This window comes from Dromiciops gliroides, chromosome 4, assembly GCF_019393635.1.
Source record: "Dromiciops gliroides isolate mDroGli1 chromosome 4, mDroGli1.pri, whole genome shotgun sequence".
Taxonomy (NCBI): domain Eukaryota; kingdom Metazoa; phylum Chordata; class Mammalia; order Microbiotheria; family Microbiotheriidae; genus Dromiciops; species Dromiciops gliroides.
The window spans coordinates 68,103,548-68,118,122 of NC_057864.1; the positions used below are offsets into that span (position 1 = coordinate 68,103,548).

The window sequence follows — 14,575 nt, forward strand, 5'->3', positions numbered from 1 at the left end:
CTAGGAAGAGAAGGAAATTCAGAAGGCAACAAGCAAGACAGTTTAGAAAGTAATGCAATGAATTTATTATATGTATGTATAAATATACTTTAAGAGCAAGTTTTACATAATATTTGAGATCCATGATTTTATAATCAGTTTTTTCTGCTCTTTGTATATGGAAATTTCCATGTTTAGCAAGTTCAAAATAATAAATTTTTTCTTGAGAACTTAGAAAATAATTGATAAGAGAGTCAAAGGAAAAGACTAGATTTCAAATGCAAAAGACTAAATGAATAGAAAATGACACAAGTAAGAAGTGACAAACAGAAGGAAAACTTAATTTTGGAAAGAAGTTCAGTTTGGGACATGTTAAATTCTGGATACTATGATACATGTAGGCAGAAGATGCTTTAATTTAAGTTTAATTTAATTTAATTTTTAATTTAAGTATTTAAATACATATTTTAGTTGAAGCTTGGGGATAGTGAGTATGATTGTCATGGGAGACATGACAAAAGGGAGGGGGAAGGGGGAAAAGTAGAAAGGTAGGAAGATAACCCAGAGACTGTAGTGTGGCTGAAAGTAAAGGAGTGGGGCCTCGAAAAGGAAGGAGTAAATAACTATGTCAAAAACAAAGAAATGAAGAACAAGGAAAGGGGGGGGGGCGGGTTGAGAGATCCTTAACAATTACAAGATTACAATTCATTTTCAGTTGAGATGGCAGTTTGAAAAGTCATAAAGAAGCCCAGATGTTACCAAAGAAACCTAAATAACTATCCTAAAAAGCACCCTTCCCCCAAAAACCAATGATTAAGAAATCTGAAAAGATTCAAAGTAAAGTTTCTCCATCCAGTTCAAAACTGCATAAAAAGAAAAACATAACAAGGCAGTCTGCTAGAGGAGAAGCCAGCACTAGCTGTAAGCAGAAGAGGAGAGGAAGGAGGAGCAGCACAAATTCCTTTAAAATGGTCTTAATGCTATTCCTCTTGTCATGGGGTGCAGAGCACCCCAGAAGTTCTCTGGGGCACATCAAGGAACCTTCTCCTTGAGAAACTAAACCAGAGGACAGATAATGCCTAGAGAGATAAGCTGAACCAAATCAGACTGAACTAGCTTCGGATTCCTACCCTTCATTCTGGTCTCCCTTGGGTGTGGCTCCGGCCTTTGGGTCCTTAAGAGAGAGCCACCCCTCACAGAATTCCTCTAGTCACTACCAGTGGGGGATGGTCCTCTCTCACTAAAGGAACTTTTCACGGGCAGATGGTCCACCCTCATCAGTCCTCTATAAAAGTACCTTCCAGTCTCCTGTTCGAGGAGATTTGGTACCTCGGAGCCATGTGCTTCGTGCCTATCTCCCCATGAGAAATCCAAGGATTTCTTTCATGGTTTCCCTCCCCCCACCCTTCCCTTCCCTTGGCCCTAAATAAACTACCACTTTATTCTAACTACGTTTTGTGTGCAAGAGGGTGTAATTCTTTAAAGAGGAATTCCTAAGAACCCCAATCCCTAACACAACCCGTACCCCATTTCCCCCATTACACTCTGAAAAGGGAAACTACAAGAAATAGAGCCAGCCCCTACAGGTCCCTGCACAGGCTGCTTCCCGCTGGGAGGAGGGGCAGGGAGGCTAGGTCTAACTACGTACTCTTCTGAGCTCTGGGAGTCACTGCAGAGAACAGCAATAAAACCATTTGGGGGTGGGGGCAGAGGGGGGCGGTGGAAGGGGAGAGAGAGAATGTACTCTAAAGATGCATTACCAGCATTATATCCAACATCCCACAGGAGCCTATCAGAGTTACAAGCAGGGGATGGAACAAAGTCCCAGTTGAGGACTGGGCAGAGAAGAAGAAAGAGACCAGTCGAGACCTCACAGATAAGTGAAATAGAAGCTAGAGACTGAGGCAGTCCTTGGGGTTCTTAATACCAGTCACCCCCACAGAGATTAACAATAGCATCCAGACTACAGAAGGGATAGAACCGAACAAAACTCACCCATTTCATTCAAGAATGTTAAAGGCTACAAGTAAAAATGAAAAACCCCAATCTCGGTACTGAGGATAAATATGTAAAGAGAAGAAGATACCCAAAACATAAATGAAGGAATATCATGGAGGAAAAGAATAATCTCAAAACTATAATCATTACCTGGCTTGGGGATGGGGGAAGCCTTGGCCACAAGGACTACAAGAGTTTCTGGGGGAAAAAATAAACTATATGAAACAGAAATGAAAAGAGAGCTCTGGAGGGGGAAAAATGGAAAAGAGAATAAGCAGCTTTTTACAGAAGGTAGAAAACTTCACTCAGGTACTAGACTCCCTGAAAACGAATATGGATAAAATGCTATTCAATGTGTCAATAAGAAATATCTGAACAAATTCTTAAAACTAAAAGAAAATTAGAAAACTTAAAGTACCATCAGAAACTTAGAAAACAGGTAGAGAAGAAAATTTAAGAATCATCAAAATCCTTGAAAACAAAGACCAAACAAAAAATTTGAATGCTCTTTTGAGAAATCATAAAATTTCCCAGACTACTAAAACCAAGGGGGATAAAAAGTGAAAAGAGAATCTATCAATCACCTATTGAAAGAAACCACAAACAGAAAAGCCCCAGGAATGTCATAGCAAGGATATTAATATTGTCAAAAGGCAATAATAGATCAAACAAATCTTGGCCACAACTTACATAAGGGAGAGAAAATCATGGGATATACAAAAAGGCATAAGATATATATAAACACTTAACTTCAAGAATAACATCCTGTAAAAGTGTATAATCCTACAGGAGGGAAAATGGACTTTTAATAGAATAAAGAAGTTTCAAGCATTCTTGATGAAAATATCAAAATGAAATGAAAAGATAATAGGCTAAAGAAACATTAAGGCAAATACATAGAGTAATTGAAGGGGCCAGACAATGAAGAAGTATCCTTTCAGAAACTTATGTCTTCAAGGATTACAGAGAGAAGGAAATAAAACAAAAATAGGGCGTGAGTGAAGGTCTTTTTGGTTTTGCTGGTTTTAATGGGGAAAAAAATGGACAGAGAAAGAACATACTATAGAATAAAGGAGGAAGAAGACAAGAGCTTACTATTTCAGATAAATGGGGCACATAAGAAGAGTCTACAAACATAAAGAAAGGGGCCTGGGAAGCAGTATCACATGACCCCATTCTTATCTGAACAAGACACACACAAACACAGAGAACTATAAGGTTTGATGTGTAACTCAACAAATAGGCATGGAAAAGAGTAAGGAAAATGGAGTGGAAAAGGGATAGAGTCAGGAGAGGAATAATCACATGGGTAATTTTCATTTCTGAGAGTTTATCCTAAAGAAGGGATTAAAAAAAGAGAGAGGCTAGGAAAGAAACTGAGGTCTTGGCTTGGTAAAAAGAAGGAAGGAAAGAGAAGTAGGAACACACCATTTAAATTACAGACTATTACTGATCAACTTCTTTCTCTTTTTCTATCAAAGGAGAAAAAAAAAGGAAAAGTAGAAAAGATATGATGAAGGAAAATATACAAATTGCAATAACAATAAATGTAAATTAGATGACCTCACCTAGAAAAAAAGAGAAGGGCAGCAGAATGGATTAGAAAACACTATGTTGCTTACAGTAAATACACACCCATACTCACAAAAATTTACATAGAATTAAAATAAGAAGTTGGAGCAGAATATATTATGCTTCAAGGAAACTCAAAAAATATGAGCTAGTAATCATGATCTGAAACTAGGTGGCGCAGTGGATAAAGCACTGGTCCTGGATTCAGGAGAACCTGAGTTCAAATCCGACCTCAGACACTTGACTCTAGCTGTGTGACCCTGGGCAATTCACTTAACCCTCATTGTCCCGCCAAAAAAAAAAAAAAAAGATACAACTAAAAGAGAAGAGGAAAAAACTCCATTACGCTTAACAAAAGGAAAGAAGGAAGGAAACAACTATCTATTAAGAACCTACTATGTGGGGAGCAGGTAGGTGGCTCAGGGATAACTAGCTGTGTGACCCTGGGTAAGTCACTTAACCCTCATTGCCCTGCCCCCAAAAAAGGAACCTACTATGTGCCAGGCACTATACTAAGTGCTTTACAAATATTATATCATTTGATTCTCATAAAAACCTTGGGAAAGTGGTGCTATTATTATTCCCATTTTATAGTTGAGGGATGAGTCACACAGAAGTTAAAGTGACTTGCCCAAGGACACAAATCCAACAATTGTTTTGAGATCACATCTGAACTCAAGTCTTCTAGAGTCTAAGTCCAGTACTCTATCCACTATACCACCTAACTGCCTCTAAAGGTATCATGGATAATTAAATAATATCAATATTTGGCATATATGCACTGAATGGAAAAGCATCTAAGTTCATTTTTGTTTTTTGCAGGGCTATGGGGGTTAAGTGACTTGCCCAGGGTCACACAGCTAGTAAGTGTCAAGCGTCTGAGGCCAGATTTGAACTCAGGTACTCCGGAATCCAGGGCTGGTGCTTTATCCACTGTGCCACCTAGGTGCCCCAAAGCATTTAAGTTCTTAAAGAAAAAGTTAATCAAATTACAGAAAGAAATAGACAGAAAAAGGACAATAGTTGGGGACCTAAACATGCCCCGTTTCATACCTAGAAAAATCTAATAAAATGATAAACAAGAAGTCAAGGCTCTGAAAAGAAATGTAGAATTCTAGATTCTTTATTCTAGAAATCTAGAATAGATTCTTATAAATCTATTCCTAGAATAGAAATCTCAATTTCTTTTTGGAACCTAAATAGAAATTAAGAAATCTAAATCTATCACTTAGATATGATAGAGCATACCTTTCACAACTATGCATGAAGGAAGAGTTCTTGACTATACAAGGAACAGAAAGTTTACAAGAGACTAAATGGACAATTCTGATCATAAAATTGAAAATTGTTTTCACAAACAAAAGTAATGCAGTTAGAATTAGAAGAGAAATAATTAACAAGATAAAAATCTTTGCAGTAAATTTCTCCAATAAAAGCTTGATATCTAAGATGTTTAAGGAACTTATGTATGTTATCTTTTGACCATTTATCTACTAAGGAAAGTCTTTTGTTCAAAAATATAGATGTATAAAAAAAATGTATGTATACATATGAAAGAGTTCAGGGGAGAGGAAAAGCATAAAAATGCAAAAAAAGAAAAAAATGTCAAGAGCAAGATTCCAAACAAGGCAGGAATATTGAATTTATTATAATTCCTAGGAAATCTTTAGCTATAATTCATATATGATATAACACTCTTTTAACAAATTAGGTTGTCTAAACTGCATTCCTAGTGATACAAATCCACTCTGACATAGTAATCTTTACTGTGGAATTTAAACTTTAAAAAAAACATAACTACATCTTACATAAATGACTCATTTCCAAAAATTCACAATTGCATTCACAGATTATCAGTCCTACACAAATTTTCCCAAACCATGACCTAACATCCTATACATGTATATATTTGCTTTTACTGCTCACTCTATTTTCTACCTTACCCTAAAATATGCTATTATGCTAAGGATTCTAGATTCTAAATTGACTAAACATCATCAGACTCAGCAGGTTTCTTCCAGCTTTCACTGATCAAAGCTAGAACTGAATTTAATTTTAGATCTTTTTAAAGTTTAGTAAAAAGAATGAAAGTTGAGAATATTTACTTATGTGATCTTATAATTGTGTCCTTATGAGGTTAAAATAATATTATTCACCTAACAAAACACCTTGAGGTTTGTAAAGTGTTTTGCATTTTATCTCAACTGATCCCCACAACATATGAAGGTATTATTATCCCCATTTTACAGATAAAGAAACTGAGGGTTAAGAGAGGATATAGCTTGCCCAGGATCACAGAATTAATAAGTTGCTGAGTTTTCCTGATACCAAGTCCAGTACTTTATTCGCTATGCCATCTAGTTTTCCTCAAAAAGAAAACAACTACTACAAAAGCAACAACCACTAATCAGAAGTATATGTCACAAAAGCAAAAGAAACCAGGAAATTGCACAAAATAGTTTTAGGTTTAAGTTAAAGTATTGCTTTTCTAACAGGTATGACTAAGTCTAGCAAAGAAAAACTAGAGTGATTTGTCTCTAAACTGGGATCTTTAAGAAAGTCAAAATCTTAGTTATCAGGTCTACACAATAAGTGGCATCTAAAAAAATTCATTTCCAAATACTCACCTAAGAAGTTAGGGTAAAGATGGTCAATATTGTCCACAACATAGTTACACTTGGGACACCTATTATTGTCTTCCAGGCTCTGATGGATACATTTATAGCTATTAGTAAGAATAGAAAAAAAGAAAAAAGTTACATCAATGAGATGTTATACACTCAAATAAGTTATAATCAGTTAGATGAGTCATATGATTTTATCCTTAAGAAGCCAATATGAGTTTTTGTATAACTAATTTTTAATGCTCACTCACAAAGAATACATTTAAAATCAAAAATCTGGAAAATTACTATTATGTATTGAGTAAGGTGGTTATAAGTTATCCCAAAGGAAAAAGATGTATAGGAAACGGTGTATGTACAGTAAAAAAGTGATGAATTTCAAGGTAGAAGGCCCAGGTTTAAATCCCAGCTCTGCCATTTCATATGTGTAACCTTTGGCAACTCACTGAACTTCCCTGGGGCTCAGTTTCCTCCATTTTAAACTAAGAGGCTTGTACTAGATGGCCTCCAAGGTTCCTTCCAGCTCTAGATCTATGATCCTAGGAGGTTGGTCTAGGGATCTCTAAGGACCCTTCCAGTTCTAAAAAAAAAATAAAGCACACTTTCATGTAGCTCTAAGGTTATTAAATTAGAATTATGACTAACCAAACTTTTAAAAAGTTTTCTCATAAACAAAAATGAAGTCTAATTCACACCAGATATTGTTAAGAACCTGCCATGTGCCAGGCAAACTGCTAGGATATCAGGGTCCAAAGACAAAATTGAAAAACAGTCCTGCCCTCAAAGACCTTACCTTACATCCTAATGGGGATTATGACATAGAAGCAGATAAGTAAATAACCATAATTTTTAAAAGATAAGCACACTAAGAACCACAGAGTAATGGAAAACTTTTAAGCAGGAGGCAAAAGGTGGGGGTTGAACCAGATAAGACATGTGAAGATCTTCTCTAAATCAATAATCCTAAGCTAAGAATTCCGAGGTAGAGCCAAGGAAGGAATGCATTCCAGGTACCCAGGTGTGGATAATAAGAGATGCAAAGGCTAAGAGATAGGAGAGCAATTGACAAATCCATAACATAAAACAGCCCACCTAAGCTAAAACATAAAAAATATAAAAGAATTAATATGAAGTCAATCTAGACAGAGGAAAGGGGCTGGAATCAGAATATGAAAAAGGCCTTAATGTCATGCTGATGAGTTTGTATGTCAACCAACACATAAGAGAAACACTGAACATTCTTGAGCAAGAATGTGTCATGGTCAGACCTGTACCTTAGGAAAATTATTTTGGTAGCTGGGTGAAGAATAGATTGGACAGGGGAACCAGAAGCAGGGAGACCAATGAGAAAGCCATTGTATTATAAAGTTAACAGCTGAGAGGAGATGAGGACTTGAATTAGGATGGCAGTTATTCGAGCAAAAAAAAAAAAATGACAGAAGCCTAAAATGCTGGGGAAGTACAATTAGTAAGACTTGGCAACAAACTGGCTTGAAGACAGAAGGTAAAGAAGCAATGTTATAAAGCAATGAAGCTTAAAGAGACACTTATTTTATTCTATACCCAAATAACGGATATTTATATTTTATAATGTCTTCCACCTCTCTCCCCTAAAAAAAAACCCCCAAACAGGGCAGCTAAGTGGCGCAGTGGATAAAGGCCCTGGATTCAGGAGGACCTGAGTTCAAATTCGACCTCAGACACTTGACATTGGCTGTGTGACCCTGGGCAATTCACTTAACCCTCATTGCCTCACAAAAAAAAAAAAGAACTCCAAACAAAAAACATGCATTTCCCTCAAAACCTACTAGATTCAATCTTTTCACTTCCTTCTGGAAAGGAAAGGAGGAAAGAATGAAACAAACAAACAAACAAACAACAACAAAAACCCTAATCAAATTTACGTACAGAAGAAACCAAGAATTGGTATAAAAATCTCCTCGGATGAAAATAGAATAGAATCATCTAGTACAAAATCTCTCCAGTCCCCATCTACTGCTCAGATATAGCATCTTCATCAATTTTCAAAATATTCTTCCCCCCAAATAATGTCAAAGACCCATGGCTATCAGCTCTTTGATCAGCTTTAAACTTTATGGCAAAAAGATCAAAAGTTGTTAGCAACTGTTACAAGGTCACTTTGAAATTCTACATTTTTTCTTATTCTCAAATAATATTCATGCCACTCACCCACCATTCCAAAGTTATTTTATTGTTTTTTAATTATAGGTATATTACAAATCTAAGAACTAGAAGAAATCACTGCAATTACTTGGTCACAGCCTTCTAATTTGACAAATGAAGAAAGTAAGACCTAAGAAGAGTAGTCTCTATGTGAGATATGTGAAGGAGAAGATAGTGGCAAACAGTATTTGAGTAAAGTGAGATGAGGAAGGAAGGAGAACTCTGTTAATGGACTCAATTTTTTCAGTGAAATGTTAAGTCAAGCAGTTGAGATAATGAATGTAGGGGGAGTCAATGCAAAGTCTGAAGAACAACAAAAAAGTCTGGAAAAGTCACCATGAGTGGGAGAATAATTCAATTAAGATGTAAAAAGATTGCCTTGCTATAGTGAGGGCTCACAGTTGAGATTACGTAACAAATCTGTAGTGGATAATCAGCCATTTGGTGATTTTCTCAAGCTTTGTTCAACAGAACGTGCAAAGGAGCAAAGGCAGCAGATGGTGGGAAAAATCCAAGGTTGGGGTTTGACAGGAAGAGATCAGCAACAAAGGTCTCCAGAGAAAATAACAGTGTAAAGTGGAGCTGGTTCACCAAGGGGTCAAGATGAGGAAAGGAGGAGAAAAGGAGTGAAAGTCTGGCAAAGAACTGAGGGGGTGAGAGACTGGAGGGCATAATGAGGACAAAGAATAGGGTATGGGGGTGTAAAGCTGAGAGTGAGGTACAATGACAATAGACTGTAATCAAATAAGGGAATTTCAAAGTTCAGGAAACATGGAAGTGGTGTATTGATGGGTTATGAAAAGATCAAGGATATGATTGTGTATAGTTGTGGTAACATGGAGAAGTAGGTAGTGAGAAATGAGTAAATTCAAGGGCTGGGAAGTCAAATATTTGAGGGAGTATGAATATGTATGTTGAAGTGCCCTACTATGCCTTTCTTCTCCAACTTCTGCTGTCAATGTGCCAGGCACTGAGCTTTAAAAGTTCCCCTTTTTTAGCCCCTAAGGTTGCAGGAAGTAAAGTGTCTAGGGGAAGTAGCACTAATTCTGAAATCAAAGGAATTAGGTTCCAAAAACTAACTGTGATGCTTAGTATCTGTATGAGCATGGATAAGATGCTTACCATTCCTGGCTCTCAGTTTACTCACTTGTATATTGAGGGGATGGAACTAGGTAGCCTCTGAGGTCCTTGCAACTTTACATCTATGATTCTAAATTATTATTAGAGATATGGATTCTAGTATCCAGATCTCTTTATTCTTACTAGAAATCTCTACAGATACATTTCAGATTTTTGTTTCTCCCTTAGGCTATCATGGTGTCATGGGGCGCAGAGCACCCCAGAAGTTCTCTGGGGCACACCAAGGAATCTTCTCCTTGAGAAACTAAACCAGAGGACAGATAACGCCTAGAGAGATAAGCTGAACCAAATCGGACTGAGCTAGCTTCGGAATCCTACCCTTCATTCTGGTCTCCCTTACCCTGGGGAGATAAATTTGGGTGTGGCTGCGGCCTTTGTGTCCTGAAGAGGGATCCGTAGCCACCCTTCACCCAATTCCTCTAGTCACTACCAGTGGGGGATGGTCCTCCACTCCTCACCCAATTCCCCCAGCTACCATCAGTGGGGGATGGTCCACCTTCACTAAAGGAACTTTCCACAGGCAGATGGTCCACCCCCATCAGGCCTCTATAAAAGTACCTTCCAGTCTCCTGTTCGAGGAGATTTGGTACCTCTGAGCCATGTGCTTTATGCCAAATCTCCCCATGAAATGTCTAAGGATTTCTTTCATGGTTTCCCTCCCCCCACCCTTACCTTCCCTTGCTCCTAAATAAACTATCACCTTATTCTAACTACGTTTTGTGTGCAAGAGGGTGTAATTCTTTAAAGAGGAATTCCCAAGAACCCCAACCCCAACCCGTACCCCATTTCCCACCATATCAATGGTCTGGGAGAGCTAAGTCACTAGGAATGGCACTTCTACCCTGGGGCTACACCATCCTGATTGGCAAGAACCCACCTTACCTACTAATCAGCCCCAGACCTTACTATATTTCACCTCAGCCATCTTATGGCTCTCCTCCAACCCCACACTTTCTACTTCTTCCTCTGGTATTAGTATTAGTAGTAATTCAACATTACAACTTTCTACAAATGCCATATCAACTGTTCCATTTTTTCATTCACAATCCCCATTGTTTAATCTGACCATAACACTTTCTCTGACTATCATACTACCCTATATGTAACAGGAGTAATATAACAGCAACAACAACTAACATTTATATGGGACTTACTATTTGTCAAGCACTGTGCTAATCACTTTACAATATTACCTGCTCCTATTTGAATATAAGCTCCCTGAAAACAAGGATTGTCTCATTTTTATATCTGTATCATTAGTGCTTAGCACAGTTTCTGACATAAGTACATAAAATAAGTGATCATTCATTCATTCATTCATTCAAACTCCTTAAGGGAGGAATTCATATTATTTTGCATCTTTGTATAATCCAGAACCTATCATAGCACCTTACACCAAAAAGAAACAGAATAAATATTTGTTAAATTAAGTTAAAACAGGGGCAGCTAGATGGTGCAGTGGATAGAGGACCGGCCCTGGATTCAGGAGTACCTAAGTTCAAATACAGCTTCAGACACTTGACACTTACTAGCTGTGTGACCCTGGGCAAGTCAGTTAACCCCAATTGCCTCACAAAAAAAAAAAAAAAAAAGTTAAAACATATGGCATCAATTGCCTTTTAACAATTGTAATAGTAATATTGATATTAATAATAATGGCTACAATTTTAAATGCTTTAAAGTTTGGAAAGTATTTTACACATTTCATATGTTCTTTAAGAAATATAATCTAAAAAGTGGCAGAAGCAAGGTAAACAAATACAACATTGCAACAAATTAGTAAACCAGATTATCATATAAACTAAAAATAATTATGTACTTCTATTTTGCAATATATCTTACGCCAAAGACTGTTTTCTAATAGAGAAAGTTGAAGCCATTCAACTTAAGCACCCTGTCTTCATTACTCTCTCCTTTCCATTGTCTCTGAAAAGGAGGTACCTCAATTCTACTACCTGTGCCTCTGATCCCATTTCTGCCTACAAGATTGATTACAATCACAATTTCTGTTTCTTTCCCCTCTCCCTCTCGTTCTACCTCTCCATCTCTCTACCAGTTTTCTTCCTATCCTCCTCCTCTTTCCCCACTTATATCTTCTACCTCTTCATATGTACTGTTTCCTTGCACAGTACTTTAAACATACTCATCTCCTTTAACCTTAGAGGGGGGAAAAAACTCTCCACTAGACCCTAGCATATTCTCAAGATATTACCCAATATCAGTCCTCTTCTCAAATTCTTAGAAAGAGCTGCTGCCTCCATTTCCTCTCTCTTATTCACTCAACCCTTTCATATCTGGCTTCCTCCAAAGTTATAAATAATCTCTAAAATGGTAAATTTGATGGTCTTTACTTAGTCTTGATCTTACTTAATTTCTACATGTTTCATTTGACTCTGCTCCTAGACACTTTCTTGTTTCTGGGTTTTCCCAACAGTACCATCTGCAGAAAGGGGCAGGGTAGAGGTGGGGGGGTAGACTTGGGGGAGATTCTCATCTCACCTGCCTGACTACTCCTCAGTCTTCTTTTCTGGATGACATCTTGTGCCCCTCGTCATCAAATGTAGGTGTTCCCCAAGGCCCTACTTTCTTCTCTCTATATACTTTATCTTGGAAATTTCATTAATAACCATGATTAAATTCTCATCTCAGCAATATCCCTAAGCTACTGAATTGCCTATTGAAGATTTCACACTGGATGTGCTAGTATGAAATCATCTAAAACTCAGCATGTCCAAAATAGAACTCATCTTTCTCCCACTCCCAAATCTACTCCTGTTCCAAACTTCCCTATTTCTGTCAAAGGAACCATACTTATTCTAGGCTTCCAGGGCTGTAATTTTTTTTTTCATTTTACCAGACCTTTATTTTTTTTCAAATTGCATGTAAAGATAGTTTTCAACATTCACTTTTGTAAAATTGCCTTCTAATTTTTTCTCCCACCTTCCCTTCCCTCCCCCCCTCCCAAGGCCAGCTAGCAATCTGATATATAGGTTATATACTATTATCATGTTAAACATTTCCACATTAGTCAAGTTGTAAGAGTCAGAAGAGGAAAACACACACAACAAAAGTGAAAATAGTATGCTTTGAGAACTACAAAATTTACTGAGAACTGATTCCCCACCCAGTCCCCTTTTCTCAGACATATGAATTGCCTGGGGCTGACCAATCTTTGTCATTTCCAGACTCTTGATTGCTTATGGATCTCCTCCAAACTATCCCCTCCCAAAGATTCCCAAGCTTACTTCCTGGATTTTAGGTTATTATATAAAAAGGTTCATTTACATTAAATAGTTTCTGTCTGTGAGAAACTTAATTTTCCCAAGGACAGTTTCATAGCTCCCTCTGTTCTGTTACCTCATAAAAACCCTGTCCTGGGTTCCCATCTTTGGGTATTCCTAGCTTCTGAGCTTTGCAATACGCGAGCTATAGTTCCTCTGCCCACCCCCACCCCCCACCATTAAAGAACTTATTTCTCCTATATTGAGTGTTTTCCTTAATTTCCAGGTTAACATATGGGGGCTCATCTGGGATTTGAAGACTCTTTGTCCAGCCAGCCACCGTTTTTTGACCTCTGGATGCTCGGTGCCTGCAGGAATCTTTTGTGTTCCAATCTGGACTCAAATTCAGAGGCCTGGCCTGGGTAAGGGTCTCTCAAATTCAGAACTCGCATCCTTTTCACTTGAGTTTCTAAAAAGCTCTTTGGTCGGGGGTCTGGTTATGTCCATGGATGACTTTGTAATAGGTCTGTTCTGACAGGTCCCCCCAAAAGGGGATGGCTGCAGGACCATGTGTGGCCACTCCAACAGGTCCTGGAAAGGACGGCTGCCAGGTTTTGTTTTTAAATCATGTACCACATGATTACAAGTGCTAGAAGAATTCAAGTCTGACCCACAACACTGATGGCCTCAGTGGGGTCACTCCTTTTTGAGTTTAGTCTTGATTCTGCCAGTCCAAAAGCTAAAGGCCCTGAGTAGGACTTTGCTTTTATCTTTCTCCTTTTTCAATGGCATTTTGAATAAGCAAGAATCTGAATCTGAACCCTCCTCCCTAAGGAGGAAAATAGGATTTCTGATAGGACATTTTGTCCCTCAGAAAAAGGTCTAATAGGTGGTGCAGTAGATAAAGCACCAGCCCTGGATTCAGGAGGGCCTGAGTTCAAATCCGGCCTCAGACACTTACTAGCTGTGTGACCCTGGGCAAGTCACTTAACCCCCATTGCCCCACAAAAAAAAAAAAAAAGAAAGAAAAAGAAAAAGGTCTAATAGTTCCTCTGACCCAATTAAAGAACGTATTTCTCCTATATTTATTGTTTCCTTAATTTCCAGGTTAACAGCTTCAATCTGCATTTGATGTAGGAGGTAAAAAAGGGGGTTAACAAAAAAACCTAAGACCCGAGCTCTAATTTGGACCTGAGTTCCAAGAGAGGCTATAATTTACAGACCCCCAGCTTTGAAAGGGATTAATGGATAACTTAAGACTTGGGCCTTCATTAATACAAGTCAGGGCCTAGGTTCTTGTTACCCACATTAATCACCACTCATAATAAGAACATAAAGAGGCAGGACACAGAGACCCTAACTACAACAAAAACAGACAGATTATAGAAATCCTAATTGATAAATATTAATACCCAGAAACTAGGCCTGGGAATGAAAAACATAAGGACACTCTGACCTTGGCAAAGTTGAGGTAATGTGCAGAAAAGGCCAAGTTTGTCCCCAGATTCATCTTATGACATGTAAACCCCAAAAACACCTCCATGAAAAAAGGTATCCGCCTGGGGGTTGGCTTAGGACCCTAGGAACTCCAAATTCGGATGGGCTGTCCCCTGTACCTCCCTAAGGTGGAGATTATTATAATGAGACTGATAATCAGTTTATCCATACTATAAATATAACTGTCTTTCCTTTCCCAATTCAAGAGACACCTCCTTGGTTCTCTTCCCATGGTCACTCACAGTATTGCAATAAAACTTGGGAAACTGAGTCACTGTAATTCTTTGGGACAACTCACACTCAATCTGATCAATTAAACCCATCCCACATCACATTCAGACTTCACAGTTCTTTTTTCAG

The 14,575-nt window shown here is 37.9% G+C and overlaps 1 protein-coding gene across 5 annotated transcripts in view; it reads right to left on the minus strand.

The window, feature by feature from the left end:
- Positions 1 to 14,575, minus strand: part of COP1 (COP1 E3 ubiquitin ligase) — a 240,336-nt gene that overhangs the window by 205,122 nt on the left and 20,639 nt on the right. For all 5 annotated transcript variants that reach the window (XM_044004926.1, XM_044004924.1, XM_044004923.1 and 2 more), the window contains exon 3: positions 6,177 to 6,274. In XM_044004926.1, coding sequence (XP_043860861.1) covers positions 6,177 to 6,274 — 98 coding nt within the window. The remainder of the gene's footprint in view (positions 1 to 6,176; positions 6,275 to 14,575) is intronic.